The following is a 26,894-nucleotide window of genomic DNA, read 5'->3' as shown; positions in this document are numbered from 1 at the left end:
GAGACATTTGTACAAATAAATACTGGATATTTTAATGATGTGCTTTAAATATATATATATATATATATATATGTGTGTATTTTAAAAAAACCACACACCAACAAACATAAAAACAAATGAAAACCAAAAACGAAAAAACCCAACCTAACAATCTTTTTAATTTCACAAAAATTTTAATCCCCATTTTCACACAATCTAAGTTCTCAATTAATATAAGCTAGCCTAAAGACGTTTTGGATTAGTATGTTGGGTCCAGTTGTAGACTTTATCTTTTTCTCATGTAGAATAATTTCTTTCAGACTCAGACTAATTTACTTCAATTATCTGGGGCCATAAACCAGTACAGATGATGAGGTTGAGCTTGAGAATGTTCATGCGTTTGTGTGTGTGTGTGTGTGTGTGTGTGCACGTACACATGCATGCACACCCATACATTGGATTCATATTGGGAAAAAGAAGCTCCACAGAGAAAACAAGGTTGAGAGTGCTATGTTCCTTCTCCTTTAATATCCAAGAGGTGCTAGAAAAGAATTGATTTTGTTTTCTAGTTTTCTGAGCTGATTAAAAGGGTTGTCCTCCAGGATAATGTGTGATTCCAGTATGTTCTTCTGTCTAGGGAACCCAGTTTAGGGAGAAGCACTCAATGAGTAGAGAGAGGCAGGTTGCTCTAATTGTTGAGATGTGTAAGGTTGCTTCTCGTAAGAGTAGTTTACTTCTTGGTGATCTCAAAACTCACCTTATTGTCATAAAAGACCAACTGTTTTCATTGTGGGTGCTTTTTAGGACCTGCAGGGGAGAGTCGGTCAGGAAGCCCGGGGCCCCCTGGCTCTCCTGGACCAAGGGGTCCACCAGGTCACCTGGGGGTGCCTGGACCACAAGGTCCTTCCGGCCAGCCTGGATACTGCGACCCCTCTTCATGTTCAGCCTACGGGGTGGGAGGTAAGTGCCAGCCTCTTGTGGGCTTTAACCAATGTTTTACTATAATTTGTGCCATAGCGGTGAAGGGGTGCTATGAAAAATAGACCAAATATGGGAGGGAAGCAGAGCTTGAACTTCCAGGGGCATCTTCTATAAAGTGCATATGACTCTAGAGGCTAACTCTTTAAAATACCGGAAGTTCAAAATAACAGCACAGCTAAGTCTTCCTTGCTTCCAAATGGCAGTTCACACAGAGTTGGCCTCTGAGCTCATATTTAGTCATTGGAGGACATGTTTGAACGTACTTTTGGGCCCCTCATGCTATGTTATTGCTGTGGTATGGCCATGGTGTCCTGTAAAATTTACTCTTATTTGGGGGAAACTTCAAACTTAGAACTTCCCCATAACTGGGATCCCCTAGATTCTTTGGGGTGACATCCTGCCCACCCCATGCATGGATGACCAAAGATAGTTTTCAGAAGAAACATAATTGGCCATGCTGTCCTTGCCTCGTTACTAACTACTGGACTGTGATTCTGAAAAGATTATGCTCCCTATAAACATCTGCAGTCTGCGTGCTGGCGGATTGTGCAATGAGACATTTTCTGACATAGTCGTTCTTGGAAGCATCAAGAGGAAGATTCAGAGACTGCTTTGAGGCAATGAGCTTATTAGTCAATAAATTTAAATTTTCTGCTTTAGGAGAAATTTAACCTTATTTGCCAGAGGAACTGGTCAGAGTTTTGCTGATGTGTTTTTCTCTGTCCATCTCTTCCCTCCCTATTTCCTCAAATCTCTCTGTCCTTTACTAAGATCTGATCCCTTACAATGACTACCAGCACTGAAGTAGAACTCCTCCACTCTGAGGACATTGGCCTGGGAAATTGGCTCTGGATACAGAACTGTCTTGTTGACCACCACCACGCAGCCCCTGCCCCTAACAATGGGCACTCTGCTTCCCTGCCTTACCTGCTTCCCTATCTGCCCACTATCACATCTCTGCTCCCACCACACAATGTCAATACTACTGGAATTTAACCAAATCACATGGGTCAATTGTATTACAAACAGATTGCTCCATATGAGCTTGGATAGAGGAATATGGTTGTGTACCAAGAATTTATGCCAAACTCCCCTGAATGAATGCTCAGTAATAAAGTTACTTACATGAGCCTTCTCCTCTATCCTGTACCCACACAAGATTGATGGGCATCTTTCTTTCTGCTCACCCTGCTCTCCATTCTTCTGATCACCTCCCCTTCCTACTGCCCCCTGGTGATGGACTTCTAACATGAGATTGATTTTTAAAATTTATTTTTCATAATTCTGCTGAGTTTTCAAGGTTCCTTTTGTAAATAAAACACATAATATTTAATCAGATGGCTGTGATTCTAGTTTTCTAACAACGTCTGTCATGTATCTGTCCCTTCCTTCACTTACTAATCATCTGAAACCTCCTGGGGAAGGAACCAGCGGTGTAGTGGGTAAAGGGAGCTACTGCTTTCTACCCAAGCAGGCTATCTCTCTAGTTTAATGATCAAATCTACATCTCTGTGAGGGGAGATGATCAATTTTTGGTTTCTGGGTCCTATCAAGTCCCTACCGCGCTCTTCCTCTCTAGCTCCCCATCCTGATCAGCCGGAATTCACTCCTGTCCAAGACGAGCTGGAAGCGATGGAATTGTGGGGCTCTGGGATCTGATGGCCTCACAAGAAATTGGAAGACCAACTGCAAGAACTCTTACGGGCACTTGTTCAAGAAGAATGTCATAATGTGGTTTGTATACTACCTTCTATCTAGGGGCTTGTTTCATCAGCCTAAATCTCTTCCTTGGATATTGTTATTATTGACAAAAAGAATTACATTTTTTAAAAACCCTCCATCTATGATGCCATAGGATTGATTTTTTCTTGGTTGCTTTAATGACATGCCAGATCACTGGTTTTTCCAGAGGAGTTCTCGGAGAAAATTTGGCCAAAAAGTTGAACTACGGAAACTTTTCTGTGTTAGATGATCTCGGGTCCTAAAATGCAACAAAACAGATGTGATTGTATTCGAGGGACATGGGGTCCTCGCAGAACAGGAATTTAAAGAGATTCAAAGATGATGCCATTGATTCCTGTCCCCTGTAACCTTGCTGAAAAGAAAAAAGGGAGAAACTACCTCTTTGTCAATTGATGTATCCAACTCTGAGATCACTTGATAGCTGCTTTCACTGCTGTCCAAGGACATGTTACAATAGAACCTTTCTTAATCTGGTGCTATGAAAAATAGATTTCGTTTTGCAGTGGTTTTTGCCATGTACAATAATGACTTTCCACCGGTTCCGATGCAAACCGATCTCATTTTGATGAACAGTTTACCCAGTGGTGTTCCAAGGCTTGCCCTCCTTATCTACATGGCTTACGTTGGACATGCAGATAAGTTTTTGCAAACCTGTTTCCGTTCTCTTTTGTAAGCAAATAAAAATTTAAAACAGTGTGTGTGGACTCTTTTTACTGCATTTCTAAAAGTCGCCTTCAACGTAGCTGAGTTTTAAACAGAAAAATAAGAATCGGCTTCCTTCAGACAGGCATTCAAACATACATTCAAACATTCATTTGTTCATTCTAAGTGTAGTATAAAGTTTAACAGAAGAAGTTGACTTGAATTTTATCATTCATTTATAACCTATCAAACAGCAATGACAGTGAAAATGCAAGACTGATAAATAAATGTTGATGAATGGTTGGCTGAAGAGCCCATATATCTTCTGGTATTAACAACCAAAAAAAAAAAAACAAAAAAAAACCTGGAAAACTAAAAAGCAGAGAAGAAATGAGGTTGAATCTAATAAACTCTAACCCCTAATGACCTACTTATAACTATAATTTATCTTTTGTTCACAAAGGAAAAAAATCTAGATATTTGAGAAAGATTTGGGTCCTGTTATTTACTGTTGAAAATAGAAGTGAAAGAGAACCATACTTGTATGCTCTTTTTCCCTGTAGCGTCTGTCTAGTAACAGCTACTTTTATATGGTAGAGATGAGGTCAGTTTTCACCAGAAGCTGGATTCTTCCAGGGTCTACTTGTTTGCCTTTGGGGATCCAGCAAAGAGTTTTTGACATGTTTGAGGAATGCGAGAAGACAGTGAGCAGATAACCAACAGCTGTCTCCTTTTAGTTACACAATATGACTCCAGGTGTAGAGAACAGGAATGGTAAAGAGGAAAGCTTGCCCAAGGTTCATCAGGATGGTCTGACCCAGAATCATTTAACAGAACTCCTCCTTTATATGACTGGGGTATGTCATCAGTCACCTCAGACTTTTGTATCTAAGATTTCTTAGTCTTTTAACAAGTGAGTAGAGGGAGGATATTCTATATGTTTTAGTATTTGGTCCTTGGAAATTCAGTCTCATAAGGTGTCACTCAAAAGACTCTCAAAGTTCGTTATAAGTAGTGAAGTATAAACCATTAGAGGTTTTAATTCGTTCATATCACTCTTGAGTTATGCAAATATACTTGGCTTTGATTTTACTTGGTGATCTGAATTTGTTTATTTAAGCTACAGGAAAGTTTCATTAGTTTGGAATGTGTCATCACTTGGACCCAATATATTAGATTTTTATTGAGTGAAATGTTCAGAATAAAAGGTGTAACTCAGATCTAGGACTTTTGTGTTTATAGCACATTGCCTTGAAATAAAATCTGATTTTGGATTGCATTTTTTATTGACTTGCCTATTTTGACAGAAATATACTTATATCTTAATTTATAGTTGATATAGTTTCAGAACCCATCATTTCATAAAAAAATTCAATCTTCAGAACTTTCACCACTTTTATTAGAAACTCAATTTCTTTGGGGAATAATCATTTTAAGGTAATAGTTTGTATTCAAATGGGGTTCCATTTAATTCCAGGGCAACTCTTCCTCCCCATTTCTTTTCCACCTCCCCTGCCCAACTCCAACCTTCCATAACTAATTTTTCTGTGTACCAGGAACTGTTCGAGTTCAGAAGATAAAACCATGGACAAGAGAGCTGTGGTTTGACCTGATGGAGCTTCCTCTCTAGCTAAAGAAAGATAAGAAACGAGTGAACAAATAAGCAGAATTAATTTCAAATTGTGACGAATGGTATGAAAGATGCAGGAAAAGTGCAGAGATAGGACTATGAAGAGGTACAAAGGATCATCTGTTTTCACTGGGTAGACAGGGAGGGCTTCTCTGAGGGCATGACATTTTAGTTGACACATGATGATGAGAAAAAGTGTGGAAAGGAAATTCAAGCTCAGATCTTGTCAAGGACAAAGGCCCTTTATCAGGAAAGTGCTTGTCATGTTCAAGAAACAAAGAAGGTCCATGTGGCAGGAGAGTGAATGGAAGAGTAAACAGATAAGGCTGGAGACCAAAGCCAGCAGGGCTGTGTGCACCAAGTTAGTGATTTAGGTTTTAAGTCCTATGAGAAGCAATTGATAGGTTTTCAACCGAGGAGTGACATGATCAGGTGTATGTTTTAAGTTAGTGAAGGGAAAATTGATCTTCCAGTGAGCCATGTTGCTCCAGTTCATTTTGAAGCTGTCATTGGGCTGTTACTATCAGCCAGGCCTACTCCAAAGGTTTTAACATTGTACCTGTTAGGTTGGACTATGCTATGCTATGGTAATAAAAGCCCTAACATTTCAGGAGCTTAGCACAACTCTATTACTTGCTCACACAAGAGAGTAGGACAACTGTCCTCCATGTCTTGGTTCACTGTTCCACATGGCTGCTCTCTTGGACACTTCCATATGAGCACGTACTTTCATGACTGCCAAGAGAGAGAAGGGAGAGCATGGAGAAACATCTCCAGCTTCCCTCAGAAGTGACACACAGTACTTCCACTCACCTTTCAATGTCCTACGTAAATTGCATGAGCACATTTAGCTTCATAGAGGTGGAGAAGTACAATCTCCTCATGTACTTGGAAGCAGAAGAGAACCAGAAATATTGGTGACAAGCAATAAAAACTACCACTATGTTTTAACTAACTTCATTGTCATAGCAACCCAAGAGCTGGTTCACTATTGTCCAAATGAGGAGACAGAAGAACAGAAAAGGTAAGTTACTTGCCCAAGGACACGCATCTAGACTTCAGAACTAGGCATTTTGACTCAAGTTATCTTCTCTTATTTTAAAAAAAATATTATTGATTTCAGAGAGGAAGGGAGAGGGAGAGAGAAACATCAGTGATGAGAGAGAATCATTGATCAGCTGCCTCCTGATGCCCACCATTGGGAATTGAGCATGTGCCCTGACCAGAAATCAAGTAGATGACTCTTAACCTCTAGGCTACTCTGCCCCACATATTGGTAATGTTAATTGCAAAAAGGGGTGGAGATGAGGCTCATTAAACCACAGACTTCTGGACTCAGAGGAATCCCCAAAGATTCTGTTTTAGTTGTCTGGGTTAGGAACTTTGCTTTTTTTAACCAAGCACCTCAGGTGACCAATAGACTAGTCAGATTATTATTCAGATTATTCTGGTTGCACAGTGGAGAATGGATAGGAGGGGATCATAGTGGATGAGAAAACATTGCCATGGTCTGATGAAAGATGGTGGAGGACTAACAGCTTGTGGTATTGACAGGACTTGTGAGTTAACTAGAAATGGAAACTAACAACTAGGTGGATGGAGATACATATATCCCTCTGGAAATTAGAGTTGGGTGGAGAGGTTAAAGAGTTCTGTTTATGAAATACCTGAGTGAGAAGTGTTAAAAGGAGAGTTGGAGCTTACAAGAGGTACTGGAGATAGAGGTTTAATGGTCATGCACATGTAGGTAGTATTTAGGCCACAGGAATGAATGAAATCACCTGAAGAGTATCCTGCCTTCTACTATCCTTGCATTTTTGTTTGCACAAATTCTCCAACCTATTTTTTTCTATTTTATTTTGAAACGTATCTCTCAGCCAAATTTTCTCCAAACTACAGCCACAATGAACTAGTTGCAAAACACTTGTTGCATGCCCTCTCTTGTTTATCTCTGACATGCTTTCTTTTTGCAGCTCAGAAAGCCCTACTTTTCTGCCTCACCCTAGTTTCTGCCTCACCTACTTATATTCATACTCAATCTTTGAAACTCAGCCAGGCTCCTCTTCCTGTGAGAAGCCTTCCCTGAGCCCCAACACAACCACCTGGACAACCTTGATAATCATGACACCACAGTCACCTTTTCTAGTTAGTTCTTTAACCTCTGTGCTCCCATATTACTTATGTACATTCTTTAAGAGGTTTCAGATTGCCTGAGTGTGCTTAACACTTGACAGCTGCTGAATAAATGTTTAGAATCATTTCATCCTAGCACAGTTTCATTTATAATCTAATGTTCATAGCAGCATTATTTATAATAGCTAAGATCTGGAAATAGGCCAAGTGACCCATCAGTAGATGAGTGGATAAAAAAGCTGCAGTACATTTACACAATGGAATATTATGCAGCTATAAAAAGGATCTCTTACCTTTTGAGACAATATGAAGGGACCTGAAGATTATTATGCTAAGTGAAATAAGTCAATCAGAGAAAGACAAATATCACATATCTCACTTATATGCAGAATCTCATGAACAAAATAAACTGACAAAATAGAAGCATGGAACAGACTGACACATCTCAGAGGGAAGATGGGGGTGGGAAGATATTAATCAAATAATTTATATGCATATATGCATGAGCCATGGTCAGAGATAATAGTGTGGTGAAGGCATGGGGAGCGGGTGGGAGTCGGGAGAAGGGGATCAATGGGGGATATCAGTAATACTTTCAACAAAGGTAAAAAAGTAAGTAAATAAAATTTACAATCAAAAAATCACACTCTGCATACAGTGGAAAGACTTCTCTAGATTTTGCTCTAAATTTTCTCTAGAGACAGGAATAATTCAAATGACCAGCTTTTATAAAAGCTTGCAAATTCAGATTCATTAGGTATTTCAGAATATGAGAAAGAGGTATCTAAATGTCTTCCTACATATTAACTTATTCATGTGTTCATTGTGTGTTCATGTATTTGTCCATGTGTGCACCCATCTACCTAGCAAACTTCTAATTAATACCCACCATCGGTTCAGCCATGTGTTGGGTTGCTGGAGAGAAAAATATGAATGCAATGGCATAGGACCTTCCTAACTTCTTGCTCTAAGTTGAAGCAGGTAAGGTCATTTGGACCAGACTGTGAAAGAGCTATCCTTTGCTTAAAATGTTCAAACTTCAGCCTGGAGGCAATAGAAAGTCAGTGGGTGTCTTTAAGCAGATGAGTCACCTAATTGGAGTTATTATTTGGAGGCAATATAGTGTACATGAAGGACTAGTTTGGGGAAAGATCAAGGAAGATGAAAACCAGCCTTGTACTACTAGCTTTTATAAGGTAAGTGTTCCCCTTTTACAAAGGATCAAGCATGCAAGGTGAGTAACATGTCCAAGGATATATACATACATAGAAGAGGCAAAGAGGGATTCCAACTCTGACTGGTTTGCTCCCATAGCTCATGCCCCCTCCCCTGTATATACCATGCTGCCTGTACAGTGGTTCAGGTGAGAGGGCCTGGAGCACAACAGTGCAGTGAGGAATCAGAGGAGAAGCCAGCTTTGGGAACTGATGGGAAGTACTATGGGCAGAATTGAATGACTAAGGAGTTGGGCAGGGGTGGGGGTGGAGGGACAGGCAGAAGGTAAAAATGGTAACTTCATGAAGATTAGAAACTTGAGGAGGAAGAGAGAATGATCTTAGAATGGCATGTTGGTTTTGAGGTTTGTCTGCTTTTTCCAGAGTAAATACAGTATTAGTAGCAGATAGGGGCTTAAGAAGGATGAACAGGGTGGAATGATTTTGGATGACTAATCTAGGCTGGAATAACCAGGCAAGACTTCATCCCTTTGGGCCCGTCCCCAACAAGAACGGCTGTTCAAATGAAGAATGAAGGTTTCCAAGGTATGAACCAAAATATTTGGTTTAAAAAAATCATAACTTTTCGTTCTGATTTGATGTGGCATTGGAAACACTGATGTAAAGGGGTCATTTGTTCTAGACAAGCTCAGAGTCCAGAGAATTTCTTTGCCACAAAGTCCTCATTATTCTATACTTTTTAGGGTAACTCTATCATTAACAAAAATTGACTACATGAGTATACTTGTATACTTGCAATAGTTTTTACCTTATTATCAGACTGAATAAATTGAAAATTTGGCTGACACAAGGTACATCTTTGTTAAATGAAAAAAGCAAGTGGTAGAATAGCTCTACAATACTTCCCTATTACTCTGTTCCTCTATCCGCACTGAAAAATTGGGATGAATAAACTCCAGATGCATAACCATGGTGACCTCCTGGGTATGGGATTGCAGGGAGCTTTTACTTTATTTAAAGTAAATGTTAATTTCATTTAACTGTTCATCTTTAACGTTTCTATATTGTTTGAAAAAATATTTTGCAACAAGAGGGTGTTTTCACAAGCTTAATATTTTACAGGAAAATCACAAAAATTTTTTAAAGAATCTATTAACTTTTTAATATCTTCATAATTAATGGCATGGGATAAGTGAAGAAAATGAGCACTACTGTTTAGAAAGATGTAGGCAATGATAACTTTTAAAAAATATATTTTTATTGATTTCAGAGAGGTAGAGATAGAAACATTAATGATAAGAATCACTGATGGGTTGCCTCCTGCACACCCCACACTGCAGATCGAGCCCACAAACTGGGCATGTGCCTTGACTGGAAATCGAGCTGTGACCTCTTGGTTCATAGGTCGATGCTCAACCACTGAGTCACACCAGCCAGGCAGCAATGACAATTTTAAAAGGAGAATGAAAGGGGCAGAGGGCTAACTGCATTACCAGGAATGGTGGAATGACTTGCTTGTCTTGGTAGCATTAATAAAGGCATAAATGTTAGTAATGATTTCTTTCTTCTCTGCACGTTGCTAAATTAATAACATGCTGGCATGAGTAACCATATTTGGTTGCTTGTTTCTTTGTTTAAATGTATTTTATCTTATTGATTAAAAAATATCCACCATCAATGTTGTGAAATTCAACTTTATTAAATTAAAAGATGTTTTATGACAAAGCCCAGATAAGTAAAACTATCTTTTTCTTTTCAGATCTAAAATGAATCTTGTATGGTAACAAAGCAAAACTAACTGAGTGAGCCAGAATAGAGACATTTAATTACTGAAGACATTTTTACCTTTTACTATCCTTTCATGTGGCTCAAATTCATTGAAACCTGCTAAAACTCTATTCTTGTTATGTCCTAAAAATCATGTCACAAAAGTGTTAATCAGTTCGACTTTCACCAGGAGAAATCATTAGTATGTGAATGAGCTCAGTTATTGAGCAGATGTATTGAAAAGAATTGGGTTATTAGAATATTCATGTGTTTTCACTTTACTTGTCCTTTCTCATGTATGTGTCTGTATTGTGCCTGTGCACTGCAAAGTTAGAGGCTGAAAGGGTTGAAACTCACAAAGAGTTCTTTTTATAAACATTTCAGTTATCAGATTTGGACACCACAGGAGGCCCTGCTAACTAAATCTCTCTTGTCACTGGCCGCCTGCTCATGTTCTTGGAGTGTCGCCAGCAGGTTCTATATCTGATTCCACTCAAGTGTGAGCATGTTTTATCAAACCAGGCTGGAGATTCTGAACAACAGAAAAGCTAGAAACCTGGGTGCAACGCAAAAGCTGACTGTGCAGGAGCAGTAACCGTCTGTCCACATTCTACAGCTTTGGGGAAGTATTCCTTCTCCTGAAATACTAACAGTCCCTGTCTGGGGGGTTTCTGAAGGAATTGGATCTATACCTGCATGGCTATAAATAACTTTCAAGCATGGGAGTGATCACAGTGACCATTTACCCAGCAGCCCACGGACCCAGCAGCTTGGCAGTGTGGAAAGAGGATGATGGTTTCTGCTGTCATGTCCTAGATGTCTGAACAATGATATTGATGGTTACCAGAAAGATTCTGGCTTGGACTGTATTTCTAAACCTTAACATGTACTCTTTTTTTTTTCATTCCTATCAAAGCAGCCACTGACTGCAGAAACATCAGGTGTGTTTGGAAGCAATCACCTGCTTTGTTACTCCGCAGGGGCCTATATCAGTTTGGAGTTGTTGGCTGTCTATTCTTTCCTTAATTGGTTAAAGTCTGGATTTCTCATCTTTCTCTGGTATCACCAAAAAAATACTCCTATCGAGGTCTCAGATAATTTCATATTGGCTGCTGTGTCAGAAACTAGCTACCTTCAGCCAAAACTATATTCTCTTCTTGAATACAAATTAGTTGCTTATTGCCCAGATTCCCTTAGTATGGGCTAGGAGACATGTTCTCAACCAATGGAATATGTTTCCAAATTCCAAGTCAAGGGGATGAAGAAGTATGTGTGTCTTGTCCACCTGCTTCTTTCTCATTTGCCGCCTGAATGCAGAGACTCCAAGGTCTCACAGGAGGGTGGAGTCATGAGGAGATGGAGGTGTTTGGGTACCAAAATGACTTTGTAGAGGTCCGTGACTAATCAGGAACATTTGTATTATAATGTTAGATAATAAAGAAGTCAACTTTTATTAAGAGCCCAGAAATATATATTAGTATTACATAGCAAATATAGCTGCTGTCACTCATACAACAGTTATTATAGACTATAAATTTACTATGTGCCAGGCACTCTTTTAGAAGTTTACAAGAGCCAGACACTGTGCTAGGTGCTAGGGATACACAAAAGAAAAGACACATTCTTAGTCCTCAATGAACTCAACTCATCAATGAAGAGAGATGCAATTATAGCACAATAAGGGAGTGTTTATAATGTATTATATTATGTACAGGGAACAGAGATATCAGGGAAGAAATATCTACAAATGCTTAGAAAGAACTGAGGTGTACCAGACATGGTGGAAATAGGGTCAGGAGAGGATAATTGGAGAGTTATTACATGACAAGGCATGAGGGCATGATTGTTTGGGCATTAGCAATGTTCAAGAGGGACTGGGATGTGAAGTCCAACAATAGGAGTGGATGGAGACAAGAGTGGAGAGGTGGCATTACAAAAATTTATAGGCAGGTCCTATAGGCCTCAGGGAGGTGTGTGGAGTTTAAGCCAGGTGATGGGGAAATCACAAAAATGCCCATTCCTCTCCACCCTCCATCATCACCTTCATGGCAGCAGATTATCTTCCAAGCCCTTGACTCTGATTTACATCGACCTGTTGGATGTTAGTGCACATAATACAAAAATAGGTTTGAAATTTGCTTGCATAAACTTACTCTCTTGTTTCTGCCTTTCACCGAGAAAACCTGCCTCAGTTGGCCACTAGTCCAAGGGCAGCCAGAGACCCGTGAAATAGACCTGCACCAACGCTGAGGCTGGGAGGCAAGCACAGCAAAGCACCGCAAATCCCAGCCCTAGTCAACTGAACTTCAGCCAACTCAAGGCTCTCTGAACCCCATCTTTCTGTTTTTATGAAGCCTTCTTTACATAGGCACCATTGATTACATTATTGGCCATTGAAGATTGATTCAGCTTCCAGCTCTCTCCTCCCTAGAGGTCAGGGGGTGAGACTAAAAGTTCCAACTCTCTCTCTAATCACATGATTGGCCCCCTGACAACCAGCCCCCATCTTCAGCTGCTTTCCAAGTCACCTCATTAACATAACAAAAGACACTCTCATCATTTAGAAAATTGATTAGGAAGTCTGTACCAGGAACAGAACACCATGATCGCAGGATACAACTGTTATTCACATTTGTATCTCAAGTACTTAGACTAGTTTCTGGAATGTAAATATTGGTTGCCTGATTGATCCCTGGTTAATACAGACTGGAGAGTTGGCTACTAACCACTGCTTCCAAGGTTTAGGCTTCCAGATCAAATTTTCTGAAGCACATACACATTCACATTTCTGCAAGACTTTCTGCTCTGCACACACACTCTGTGCAGTAACAGTGCATAATAATAAAATCACTTTTCTAAGAAGTTATAAAAATATTTGATTTGGACTTTGTGACTGCCAAAAAAAGCCAAGGGCAGATGCTTTATATTCAGAATTTTCTTTAAACCTCAAGGCCCTTTTTAGTTCTGTGATGGCTAACAAAGATGCCAGGTAGCATTGTCATCTCAGGGTCGATTCTGAATGATTGAATACAGGTGGACAAGCTGGAGCCCCACAGCGACCTACAAAGGCACAGGTGTTCCACTAGCAACACAGGGTCTTCTAGCAGCCACTGTTTGCAAGCCTTTCATAGGTATTAACGTTGGAATTAAAAAGGGAGGGCTGAGCTCGAAGTTCAGCCTTGAAATGAAGATTGGTTTGAAATCAAAGAGCTTCTAATGGACCAAATGGAAGTGACACAGACGTGTGTGTCCTTCAGAGGTGCTGTGTGCTGTCTCCACGTGGAAAATGGATCCTCAGGCTTCCTGGCAGCCCACCTCATGAAAGCTGGCCCTCGGGGGCAGTGACTGCCTCTGTTTTACCAGTAGCGGAGCTCAGGTTTGCATTCTTTGAAGGCGAAGCCCCGAGCAGTAGTGATGCTGCAAAAGTACTCAACTCTTACTTTAGGTTTTTGGGCAGAGAGGGAGAGAGAATTACCATTTCTCTGTAAGAGTCTGTGTTTAAGTTGAACTGGAGCCTTAATGTCTGTCTTGGAAGGATCGGACCTTCTGAAATAGGGTTCTATCCAATTCAAACGGGGCATTGTAGAGATTGGCAGCAGGATCCCTCCTGGGGCTTCTGGCTTCGCACACTCAGAACTTGCTACCTGTTCCATGGTGGGATTTTCAGCCAGGAAAGACCTGGACATTGAATGTTGTTCTTGGCTGAGGGTGGGACGAACCCCGTTTTCCAGAAGGTAGGAAAACAAATCAGTCAACTGCAGCATAGAAAAAAAAATGGGGGCACAGGCAGGGGAGCAGTGTCGAGATCTGACTTGGAGGGAATTAGCAAGAAAAGAGAAGAAACTGTAGTTAGAATATGATAAAAACGGCAATTTACATGCATTTTTTTCCAGGAGATTTTTTTTTTCAATTACAGTTTACATCCAATATTATTTTGTATTGGTAAGACAATCATATACTTTACAAAGTGATTTCCCCCCATGTTTCCAGTACCCACTTGGCACCACACATAGTTATTTTTCCCATTGATTTCAAGAGAGAGTGGGAGAGAGGGAGAGAAGAGGAAGAGGGAGAAGGGGAGGAGGGGAAGAAACATCAGTTGGTTGCTTCCCACATGCACCCCTACCGGGGCTGGGGAACCTGCAACCCAGGTACATGCCCCTGACAGGGAATCAAACCCACTACTCGAACCCAAGACCCTTGAGTCCGCTGGCCAACACTCTAACCACGGAGAAAACCCAGCCAGCGTACTTTGTACTTCTTAATCACTTCACCTTTTTCACCCACCCTCTACTCCCTCTACTTTAGTCTTTTCTCTGTATCTATGAGTCTGTTTCCATTTTGTTTGCGCATGCATATTTTAAACCTCCTTCATTTGGGTTAAATCTTACAAGTGAAACAAAATTCTGCCCTTCGATCCTTTTAAAGATGGCAGTGTTGCTTCATGACCACCAGTCCTAGTCTCTGGGCCAGCCCATGGCCCCGTATGTCTAAATCAAGAGACATTATTTATCAATCTGGGCAGCCACAGTCCTTAGTATTCACTTTGTAAATTTAGAGTAGAAATTGGAATATGAAAGGAAAGGATTGCATTCTGGGCAAAGGATGGCTTTGAAGACTTACTTTATGTTGGCTCATCTGCTGGGTCCTGTTTGAACCTAGAGGGGTGAATAGGCTCTGACAACAGCGTTGCTCTGCCCATTTAGGAGGTCTTGCAATGAGGAGATCCCTACTGTGGCCCAGCCCTGACAAGGAGATGGCACCAGACTTTGTACAGTATCTCACTTGTGGTCACTTCTGCTGAAGGATGTGATGAACCAATAATTACAGTGAGGACATATGTCCAATAATCCTACAATGTGGTGTATGCATTCCTAAAAAAGAATCCCTCTGCGATGGAATTTTGTGCCCCCAAAATAAAAGGACGTATGGGAAAATGGAGTTGTGGCAGAAAACAAACACTGACCCATCATGTAAGTGATACAAGAAAACTACCACAATTTTAATTTAAGCATCTTAAGTTCCTCATAAAGACACATTCTATTAGATATAGAATGTTATTTTGAGAAGAAAATGAAGTTTGCCCGGTAGAGGTGTTTATAATTTTTCAAAGGAAATGGGGTAGATGGCTCTGACTTCTTGTCTTGTTTCTCCGTTCCTCCGAACTGGCTTAAAACAGAAATCCAACGCCCATGGTTGTGTTCTTTGCGCCCCACATACAGAAGCTGTCCTGTGGCCCCAGGTGAGATCAGATGGCACAACTGCTCTCATGCTGCATGAGGCTGCAGTTATCTTCAGCCAACTGCAGAGGAGGCCTTTCCCATTTTCAGTTACCAGGAGAGCGGGCAATTATTGGAAGTTAAGATGAAGCCCTCTGTTGCTTTCGTTCTCGGCGTTGTCTCCTCTGTTCCTCCTTGTATTACTTTGGGCCAACTGGACATTGCAATGTCACATTTTCTTACTTCGAAACATTGCAGTACTTGAGGCTCCTTTTGCCTTCTAATATGGACACGTCCTCGGGTTTTACTGAGAAATTGCAGCCGGCAGTGCACTTGGCTTGGGTGAAGTGGAGAGATAAGGTGTTTTGCATTATTCTCCCACAGGTCATTATGATCGCATGTGAAATGCTTTTCACATTTACCTGGTGTTACCCAATAGCGCCGCACACCGGCTCCTGGTGGAAAATTGTGTATGAGCAAGTACCTGTTTGGTTTTAATGACTTAATTCTTTATGTGCACCAATTTTCACATTACAGACATACATAGTAACAGAATATATACATCAGTTTGCATTTCCTTCCCAAATGATTCTTGAAATGATTAGGGTTTCCTTCTTTTTCTGGAATACTTTTTATTTTTTAAAGTTCTCTTCTGTTTCATCTCATTTTACTTCGATCCTATTGGCTCAGGCTGTCTTCCTCCCTCAGGTTGCTGGGTCTCCTGCACCAGAGTTGTGGTTTTATTTGGCTGCTTGTAGATGTGGTCTCTTAGGGCATGTGCAGGTCAGGCTGGTAAACATTCAAGCAATGGCAAATGGGCTGTTGATTTGGTGCTAAAACCTCTCTGCTCTGGTTCTCTCCAAAAGCAAAATGGAGTTAGTTCCTAACAGCAGGGAGGAGCATTCATTTGCCAACATAGAGCTCCAGTGTAGGTCTCCATCGGTCTGTAGGATCAGCAGTCCCCACTCCCCCACCCCCAGCAAGAAAGGTTGACGATTGAATATGTAATATTATGATGCTTGGGCTCAATATTCTTATAGAACATTTTATCTCACCTCTTCAAATCCTGCAGTTTTGTTGGAAACAAGGACTTTCCTCCATGAGCGTTTCTAATCCAGGAACTGTGTATCGGCAGGATACTTAGGATGCACGAGACAAAAATTCCTCCTGATTAAAGCTGCTGCCCCAGGAGCTTGGGGCTTGTTTCCTATGGGCGCCCAACTAAGATGACCATGTCAGAGGTCAGGGGTAAAGTAGGGGTGCAGCTTTTTGGTCCGACAGTTTTTATTTTTATTATTTCCTTTGTTTTTGGTACGACAGTTTAAATCGAACTGCCACTTCGCTGTGAATGGCAGCTGTTGACCTGTACCAGATGATGCTTGTGTTATTACAGAATTTATGATACGTAAATATAAATACACTTTTTCTCATCTATCAATGGCTAAGGCCATGGGCTTTTGAGCCCATCAACCCGGATTTAAATCAGTTCTGTGACCTTGGTAAGGAGAGGATACCACTATATACATTATAGGGCTGATGTATGGTGTAAGTGAATTAATTTATGTAAAGCAGTTGTGCCCTGCACACCAGAAGGTGCTTTCTAGCAACACTTCATGTTTAATGCCAGCTACTGAAACATACATCAGAGGCCACACATTATCACATCAGCAACTCTGACACCCAGGTAGAATCTCTCTATAGTTCCTTTCCATTCTGCAGTAGCTTGTACACTCTTTGCTGGGGCATGTGTTGGGGGACGATGTGTAATTTCTGTTTTCCCAATGCTTAGCACTATGCCTGGCATTCAATACACTTTGCTGAATGGATGGGAAAGATGGTCTTAAATCCATCCCTTAATTGGGTAGGGCAGTGGTCAGCAAACTGCAGCTGGGCAAACCGCAGCTCGCGAGCCACATGCGGCTCTTTGGCCCCTTGAGTGTGGCTCTTCCACATAATACTGGCTCTTCCACAAAATACCGACTTCTGCGCATGGGCTATGAAGTTTCAGTCGCACTGTACGTGCTCGCCCCCACGTGGTATTTTGTGGAAGAGCCACACTCAAGGGGCCAAAGAGCCGCATGTGGCTCTCGAGCTGCAGTTTGCCGACCACGGGGCTAGGGCAAGAGAAAGGAAAACAAGAAAGAAAAAACATCATAAAAATGGCCAAATATAGTGGCTTGGCATTTAATTTCTAGAGACGAGATTTTGCTAGATTATTCCAGCAGCTCAATCTAAGTGCCCAGGACAGAAGTGAGTAGGAGCCTATGGAGGTATAGAGACATGGCACAGCGGTCTGCAAACAGCACAGAGCGGGCAGTGAGGTTTCTAGGGAATAGTTAGGCATTACTTTGTTATTTTGGTATCATGGGAACCAAGAGGCTAGATGGGGAAAGGATGGTAGCAGTTTGTAAATACTTCAGGGGAAATCTTACCCTGCTGAGAAGAAGGGTCAATTTTGAAGGACAGGAGGTTAAAGTAGTCACGGAAGGAAAAGTGAAGGCGGCTCTCTCCCAGTTGGCAGAAAGAGTGGTGGGGAACTTGAGGAAATGTGCATAGATAGGTCCTTATTAGCAACTTTCACTGCAATGCTACCCAGGACTTGTTTTTTTTCATAAATGCAAAATGGAATAGTTAGCCAAGTGAGTTAGCCAACTTTATTCTTATCACTACTGATAACATTCAAATCCAATTTACATGACAGCAGTTCTATAAAATAATGTATTCTATTGCAATTTCCTGTAAAAGGAAGATCCCTTCCTGACCTTTCTCCACCACCTCTTAGCACCCATACAGCTTCCACCCCAATGCAGCAGCGCTTCACTTGGCCCTGCAGGTCAGGGGAAACTCATCAGGAAGAAGTTTCAATCACCTCGTTGTGATTTTCTGCAATTTTCATTTCTTTACAGCCGGTAATCTTCAGGTCTGAAACAAAAAAAATCAACATTTATGTCTTCGTGAATCATAATTTCATTTTCACTTGCCTGATGAAGGAAGATTATTTCTCCAATTTCATGACATTAACTGTTCATCCAGAAACATCTACAGACATTATTTTCTAAGTTCTTGGTAAAGCCAAATCCTTATCAAGTAGAATGGTTAAGTGCAGATGGTTAATTTGCCACCAGGGGTGGTAGTGGTGCACAATATTATGGCCAAGGGACTAGATACTTGCAAAACACTGCATCTCAATAACATAAAACAAATACATCTCAAAAATGCAGAGGCTCAAATTAGAACATGGGAATGATAGAGGCCAACACATTTACATTATCTTGAAAATGGGACATTGCTACAAAAAAAATACCTTCAGGAAAAATCTTTTGGGAAAGTCTAGTTTTCATTGTAAAATGGTGGGAAATCCATTTGGTTTGTGAATAATATAAAACATAAAGCTATAAAAAAAAAAAAAAAAAAACCCCATAAAGCTATAAAACACATAGTTTGTGATACAGTTTAATTAGAGACACTTAATATTATTTGCTCCATTAAGATAATTTATTTTCTAAGGGGAAAAAGCATCTGAATTTCCATTGTAAGTCCATAAAATTGGGTATAAGTGTAATAAATCTCAAAAGTATTTTATTCTTCTCCCTTAGGTCTTATGTCTTCTCTTCTTTTTTTAAAAAAAGTTATCTTTATTGCTAAAGTATTACAGATAGGTCTTATGTCTTTTCATTCCTAAATCATATTTCTCAGTATCATGCTTACTCCAACAAAATATTTAAGACTAGAATAAAATTTGGATAGAAGAGTAATCTTAAAAACAGTAAAAGGTTGGTTTGAGTTTTAAGTCATTTCCATTGTATAGATGAGATTATTTAAAGTTAACCATTCCAGGAAATCCAGTGACATCACATATTCCTTGAACTAAAGGCTGTCCAGGTAACAGTGAGGCAGAGTAATGCTGCCTTTACACTCATTTCTCCTGGCCCTGCACCACCAGCCTGATTAGAAAAAGTTTAACAGTGCATTTATTTTTTTTAAATATATTTTTATTGATTTCAGAGAAGAAGGGAGGGAGAGATAGAAACATCAATGATGAGAGAGAATCACTGACTGACTGCCTCCTGCACACTCCCTACTAAGGATCAAGGTGGCAACCCAGGCATGTGCCCTGACCAGAAATGTGACCTCCTGATTCATAGGTCGACACTCAACCACTGAATCACACCAGCCAGGCTCAACAGTGCTTTAAGGAAAAAAAAATTAAACTCAAAAGACTTAAAAATTTGTTTAAATCATATTATTGTTCATTCAATTAAAACAGAAATTGTTACATTCAATTATTGCATTAAAATCTTAAATTCTGTTGGCTAATATAGTAAATGATTTGGTTTTGATCATTTAAAGAGAGATTGCTTTTTATTTTAACAACTAGTTCTAATCTGTTCATATCCAAAGGAACAGTTTAGAACAATTTAGAATGCCTAATTTGAGCAAAATTTAGCACTGGAAATACTGAGGTATATGGTTTGAGCCAATGCTGAGCTGGTTAAAATGAATGGGAAAGTTGGAATGTAACCTTGCTACCAGGTCCAGCTACTACTGAAGAGCAGCGAATTAAGTTAAATCTTATAGGAAAATATTACATGACTAGATGAGCATGAAATTATGGAAAATCTTGAAGATGTCTAGATCCTTGCTCCTTGGGTTTTGAAAAGGTAAAAACCCTTCTCCACTGTCTGTAATGAAGTCTCTGATCTGAAGCACATTTTCTAAAGGCAGAAGGAAAAGTAGGATTTTTCTGGATACGAATTTAACAAAAACTAGAACTCTGTAAATGTTTAGGATTAAAGGCTTTTGCATCAGAGGGCATGCACCAGGCTTACATCTCTGCTTGTCCTAGAGCTATACTGGGCAGGACGCTCTACAGGTTGCCTTTCCAGTGCTAATGTTCTGGCATCTGGAACCCTCTTTTCTTTCTCCAGAGCTGCCTGGATTACCTATAAAACAACCTAAACATAATCCTACTTTCAGGGAAGAGAATTCTAGGGCCGATCATGGTTGTCCTCATACCTCCTCCCTTTCATCCTTACCACCCTCTCTACCACCCTCTCTCTCTCTTGTGGTCCCACTTCTAAAAGCACATTCTGTGAAGGGCATTAAACACTATGAACAAGGGTTTTTCATAATAAACATCTGTTTTCAAGCATTTATTGATGCTGAAACTTTCCACATTTAGTTTCTCTACAAAGGTGAGGATTTTGCTTAAAATAAAACAGTACTGATTTAATGTGTGAGACATAAAAATCCATTTCTTTTTTTTTTTTTTGGTTTGGTTTTATCACTGTGGATAATTTGAAGCAATTCTAGTTGAAAATTTTCACATACCTAGTTTTTCCTAAGAAAGTTCTCTTACAGAATTTTAAAAAAATGAAAACAAAGAGCTTAAAATGATCCAAGTTTTATTTTTGACCTACATAATGAAACATTTCCATTACAGTGCTAGCAGTATGATTTCCATGATTATTGTGGTTTTGTAATGTGTTGGCAAAACTGCAATGACTATGGAAATAATTATCGATAGTAATGAAATAAGCTAACCATTTGAAAGCTATAATCTCAGCAAATTTTGAAAAAAAGGATAGTGCTGTTGTTTCTTTGAGAAATAAGTTCTAAATGAGCATCCTACACACTTACACAGGGCAAGCACACATCTACTCTGTACCATCAAAAAGCCCAAAATGTAACTTCATAACATATAACATTTATATGTATATCCATAAGATGTAAAAGTACTAAGCTATCAAGTGTATCCATTAATTTAAGAAGTGAGGTATATAGGCAATACTTCTCATATGAGAAAATGGATTTTAACTATAAAAAAATATTTACAGTTTTCCCAAAAATTAGTTCTTTCCTTCTTGTTTGCCATTGTTTTGAAAATGACTAAACAACTACATAAAAAAATCTCATGTTTGCTGAAGTTAGGCCCGAGAGAATTTTGTAAGTAATTTAAAATAATTTAAATTAAATTCTAACAATGGTAGCTTTTAATTAAGATTTAAAAAATGTTGTCAATCACCAACTGGGTTCAATGCTTAGTTTGACAATTATTATTGTTGTTCAAAAGCTTTCTGTCTAGTAGAAAAACTAATATTGACCAAAAGCTAATGATAATTCCAATTACAAAATGTACATTTTTATATTATAAAAATATTTCAAGTTTTATTGCTAGGGAAACAAAAAAAACAAAACAAGCTATTTTTGTGTCCATTTATTTATGATGCAATCCAGGTACATCTGTTTGAGTCAAGTCTCTGCAGATTCACCAGCAGATCCTTCTTGGATAAATTCCAGTTACTACATTCGAAAAAAAGATTATATTCTTGGCTTAGCTATTTTGGGTGGAACAGAAGCATATTTTAAGCAAGTTCCTTCTCCAAAATGAGGAAAAAAATTTTTTCCTTATGAAAGCAAATGTACTAGTAATAAGAAATCCCATTTTCAATGGATTGCATTGCATGATACCTCAAATAATTTAATTCTAGTGAATATAATAACATTCAATTCTACAACTTTATGACATTGCAAATAACTAAAATGGCATAATCCATTAAGGTAGTCACTAGCCACATGGGGCTACTGAAATTTAAATTAATTAAAATTACATATAATGAAATATTCAGCTCCTCAGGGTAAGTACTCCAGATCTACATGTGGCCAAGAGCTACCACAGTAGACAGCTCTGATTTGGAGCTTTTTCATCATTGTGGAAAGTTCTGTTAGTCCTGAACTAAAAGATTATCTGTTTCTTAGATAATTTTTGGATAATCCAAAAATGCAAACTTTTTCCTTATTCATACATTCCACAGTAATAAAAATTAACTAGATTTGATGTTAGCTCTAAAGTGCAGAATAAAATATTGAATGATTTATGTTTAGTAACTAGTACCCATATCATAATATATCCTCAAATTTTACTAAGTTATACATACCTAATTATTTTGGTAACACAAGTTAATATATAGGATGGGGTAAAAGTAGGTCTACAGTTGCTCAGATGGAAAATAATGCATCAATTCATAAGTAATAATACAAGAATAAACTGTTTTGCATACTCACAAACTGTAAGCCTACTTCTGCCCCACCCTGTATGTGGTGTGGTTACTTGTGAAGAAAGATCACAACTTTAATAGCATAAAGGAGAGCCTGGTATCTAGTACATATTCCTGCTACAAGGAAACCTGGAATGAAAAGAAAGGGTAAGGGACTTATTTCATGCAGAAGTAACAGCAGAACAAGGGCAAGGAAGAGTTAAATTGGACAAAAAGACTGCCAGTCTTAAGCAGTCTGCTGTTGCTTGAACAGTGCAGTGGAGTGGGAAGAATTTAAGGTGAAAAGATAGGGAAGAGCCAGGTCATGGAGAGATGGAAGACCAGGCAAAGAAACCTGGAAGCAATCAGATGAGACAGAGTATGTCCAATCTAAGCAGCTTTCCAGACCTGAGGTACAGGGAACTGTACAGAAAAGAGGAAGTTTTTTGTTTTTCAATTTGGATTAAGACTATAAGTATCTAGGATTAAGGACTTTTCATTACATAATAGTCTCAGCTTAGTGAAGCAATCTGGAAAATGGAAAATCACTTTGTTTTAAGTAATGACAATTCATTTATCATTCTAAGAGACCACAGTTAATCCAAATAATGTCACCCCCAAACAAAATATCTGACAACCATAGGCACCTATGAACACCTTTGCATTTACCTAGCAAGGTCTTAAGACTTAGAAACTATCTACATCTAGAGTTTATTTGCCGGTAGAAGCTGCTAAGAGTATCCAAGAAAGTAAAGAAGAGTTCATTCTTTCCACTTCAAGAGCCTTATCATTTAAGAAGGGATACTAAACTCAGCTTAAAAAAACAAACATTGAAAACAAAGACGGGAAAGAGAAAGACTTACGGAGTCCACAATCTTGGGAAAGCCTCTATTTCTTCTTGTGTGTACTCATCTAGACGTTTGGGTACTTTTCGTGGTTGTGGAAGCTCTTCCACTAAATTCTTAAGAATATCTTCTGGTATATCCTGGATTAAATGAAAAGTTAGGCTTAAGTTTTCTTAAAACATATTCTTTAGTAATAAATTAGTAATACTTGGTATTAAATAATAAACAAAAGCAGTAGCTATAAAGTGAGAAAAAAATAAAACTTGGAAAAATCCCTGAAAAATACATTAGATCAATGATATAACCATATAGTAATATATTTCATATTTAAATCTTGACATATTTCTATGATAAATTAGATGTCTTCAATTCTGAAAACTATGAAGTCACTAAGTTCTATTTAAATATACACACATATGTATAGTTTAATGTTTTCCCCTTCTTTCAACTTCAAAAAGGCATTGCCTTGGTTCATTCTCACAATTTTTCGTCTGATGAATGCAAGTACTGGGTGTACTACTTCCAGTGCTACAAACTTGTAATCCACACTTCAGAAAAAAACATGATGTCAGTTTGTCCCATAATGATGGTACGTTTGACCTCTTGATTATGGTTGGTGTCTGTCTACCAGATACCTAATATAAAAGTATCTTATCTTTTCTTCTTCAAATAGTATCTTTTCTCTGTGCAATGTCTTGAAACAAAATATCCTGTTCTACAAAAATATTTTTCCTGATGACTATAGAATATGCTGATAATGGTCACCTTTTAAATGCAGTATCATTCCTATATTTTTTTAGATGACATTCTTCTCTAGAGAAAAGTTTTTTCCTTTTCCAGAAAGGAGAAGACAAATTATAACAAGTTAAAAAAATTTTAGACTGTCATTGTGGGCTCATAGATTTTTGTTTTCTATACAACATATTTATCACTACTATTCATCTTAAGGCTAATACAGTCATATATGTGGTCAGTAGGCACCAATTCAACCTACCTCTTATGTTTATTTTGGTATTTCTCTATTGGTGTTTGAGCATTGCCTTACCTTCTGCTACTTACTATTTAGTATTTTGCATGAGTATATTCTGTAATAAGTTTGTGTTTTTTCTCATTCAGAATCAGAATCAATCATTTTCCTAAAGGGAACAAGGTTCCTTTTCAACAGGGGACAGCATTTAGAAAATAAGATCTGGGCATTGCTGTGCTTACTTCTGGTCATACTGTCATTTTATTTTATGAACCAGTGGCCTGGTGCATGGATTCATGCACAATGAAAGGAAATTAATTAGAAGAAATATTTTAATATAGCTATTCGCCCTTTATAATAGAAGTGTCAACCAAATTTACGATCAACAATGACAGATCAAAACACACGTGTGAGATTGGCACCAGCGAGAGCTTTTTATGTATTGTGCATGCGCAAATCAACTTAGCCTTTTATAGATATAGAATAAACTTGTTTAATTAGACCTGCTTTCTGATTTAGCTATACTTTTTCCAGTCCAGGAAGCACCCCGACTTCTCTTTCAGGTAATTGTCAGCAACACAGCAGTAAATACCAACACGAAGCAGATTATTATTGTAGATCATGCAGGGAGAACAAAGGGTAAAATATGTTCGTGCAGCAGTGTTGGACTGTATTCTGCGCAATGAGAAAACCGGAAGTCATTCTTAAGGTCCACCATTTCTTACTTCTCTTCAGCCTCTGGCTGCCTGCCGGGGCCTGCCTTCCCCGGCTGCTGGCCAGGGCCTTCCTTCGTTCCATGCCACCTACTGGTGGTCAGCGCATGTCATAGCGAGCGATCAAACTCCTGAGGGGACACTTAGCATATTAGTCTTTTATATATATTTATATATATATATATAGATATATAAAATTTTTAAAAGATTAAAGTAAAAAAATAATCTAAAAGGTATTCTCCTCCCCAATTCTCATTTCCTTCCCTATTCCTTTCATCTCTTTGTGCCCATGTACCAGTAAATAGCCAACTCCATTTTCTCATTTATTCTTCCTGTATTTCTTTATGCGAAAAGCAGATATAGTAGATATGTGTGTAAACATTCATATGAATATATGCATGCAAAAGGTGGTAAGTTATCTACATTGTCACCTTTCTTTTTTTCACTTAATAATATATCCTGGGAAAAACATTAATTATCAAGTCACAACAATGTTTGTCCTTCTATTTTTACAATAGTACTCAACTTAATGGATATCAAAGTTTATCCAATTTTCTATGAGTAAGCATTTATTTATTTCTATTATTTTACTATAATAAATCATGTAAAAATAGTAACCTTGTATATTTTTAGACCGAAAATGAGATTGCTGGATTGAACAGGAATCTCTATGTATTTTGTGAAATGCTTCATAGTTGCCAGATTCCTTGTGGGTTTGCACCATTTTATACTTCCATCAGCAATGCATGAATGCCTCGACAAGAACAAGTGTTGTCAAGCTTTTGAATATTTAACAATCCATTCTTGGGAAAATGGGCTCATTTATTTTATAGTCTGAAATTATTTAAGTAATTTACTGTTCAACTGAACTACCATGAATACTTAAAACATCTCCACTCAAACAAACCTGGCTACCTTCAAACTGGGATAAATAATATTACTTCTGTGTCTTTTAGAAATTATAGTTTATATAAAAAAATGCGACAGTATCATCAGAAAGAGAAGTTATTAAATTCTTGTGATTTCATAAAGGCCATTTATACTTTGGTGAAGGACCACAATTATTTTAAAAGAAGAAAAAATATTTAATTGAGGATAAGTGTCATTACCAATGACCACTGACTCACCTCATCTGGGAAAAGATGCAGCCTCTCCATCATGGTCCTCCTGTGAAGGTTTTTTGGGAGCATGCCATAAATAGCTAGTTTTACAATCTGGAAAGACACACAGTAAGAATCAGTAACATACAAATATGACTTGTGATATCAAGAAGGCAGATTTAATTAGACAGTGATGGAAACCAGTAGGCTAAGACAATAGGTATATGAAAGGAAACAAACCGACACCAGAGTCGTTATGTGGCAGCAATAGAAAAGGAACTTTTATTATTTACACATTACTATTTCTTTAGGCTCTATGTTTGTTTAATTTATATTTTAATTAGCAGAAAGGACCAAAGGAAGAGATTAAAAATATCCTATCTGTGTGCCAAATTTAGCTAGACTAAGAAGTTCTCTAAGCTCTTACAAACACCTATGGCTCAAATATTTATTGTGTAGTGACTAGAGCAGGAGGTTCCCATCTCAAACACTAAGCCTGACCGTACATGCAGTTATGACACTGACTTGAGAGGTCGCAAATCTGCAATAGTGGTAATGGCTAACATTCATGGAACTTGCTCTGTGTATAGTGGTCAGTGCATTCATTACATCTGATCTTGTTTACAATGCTGAGCCTCACTTCACAGAGGAGGAAACAGATGTAGTGAGAATTCCCCTGATATAATCTATATCATAAAAGGCCTGTGGTCGTCATGACCAAATGAGCAGTAGCTCTTGCGGTGGGCGGAGCGGGGCACCGGCAGTGTCCGCAGACCATTCAAGGCATTGTAGGGCACGGACATGGCCCTGATAGCAGGCTAGGCCAGGGGACCGTACATGCGCACGATTTAATTGTGCGCTGGGCCTCTAGTGTACCTATAAGTGTCCATGCTCGAATTCAAACCAGGCAGTCGAACTCCCAGAACAGACACACAGTACAGGAAATCACACCTTCATGTGTTT

At 38.8% G+C, this 26,894-nt stretch overlaps 2 protein-coding genes across 4 annotated transcripts in view; one reads left to right on the top strand and one right to left on the bottom strand.

The window, feature by feature from the left end:
- COL14A1 (collagen type XIV alpha 1) overlaps window positions 1–3,399 on the top strand; it is a 188,524-nt gene extending 185,125 nt beyond the window's left edge. Inside the window, exons 48-49 of the mRNA XM_015567409.1 lie at window positions 784–939; window positions 2,540–3,399. Of these exons, the coding sequence (XP_015422895.1) occupies window positions 784–939; window positions 2,540–2,619 (236 nt within the window). The 3' untranslated portion in view covers window positions 2,620–3,399. The remainder of the gene's footprint in view (window positions 1–783; window positions 940–2,539) is intronic.
- An 8,068-nt stretch (window positions 3,400–11,467) lies between these two features.
- The window catches only part of MRPL13 (mitochondrial ribosomal protein L13), a 29,946-nt gene continuing 14,519 nt past the window's right edge, over window positions 11,468–26,894 (bottom strand). The window contains exons 5-8 of one of the 3 annotated variants that reach the window (XM_015567449.1): window positions 25,959–26,045; window positions 23,170–23,291; window positions 18,139–18,191; window positions 11,468–13,861 (exon numbers count right to left, since the gene is read on the bottom strand). In XM_015567449.1, the coding sequence (XP_015422935.1) occupies window positions 18,170–18,191; window positions 23,170–23,291; window positions 25,959–26,045 (231 nt within the window). In that variant the 3' untranslated portion in view covers window positions 11,468–13,861; window positions 18,139–18,169. Of the gene's footprint in view, window positions 13,862–17,904; window positions 18,192–23,169; window positions 23,292–25,958; window positions 26,046–26,894 lie in introns of those variants that run through there. The other 2 variants (XM_006769089.2, XM_015567448.1) reach the window with 2 other exon arrangements.

Source organism: Myotis davidii, unplaced genomic scaffold (genome assembly GCF_000327345.1).
Source record: "Myotis davidii unplaced genomic scaffold, ASM32734v1 scaffold1, whole genome shotgun sequence".
Lineage (NCBI taxonomy): Eukaryota > Metazoa > Chordata > Mammalia > Chiroptera > Vespertilionidae > Myotis > Myotis davidii.
The sequence above is the reverse complement of the archived record's forward strand: the minus strand, read 5'-3'. Positions and strand labels throughout refer to the sequence as shown.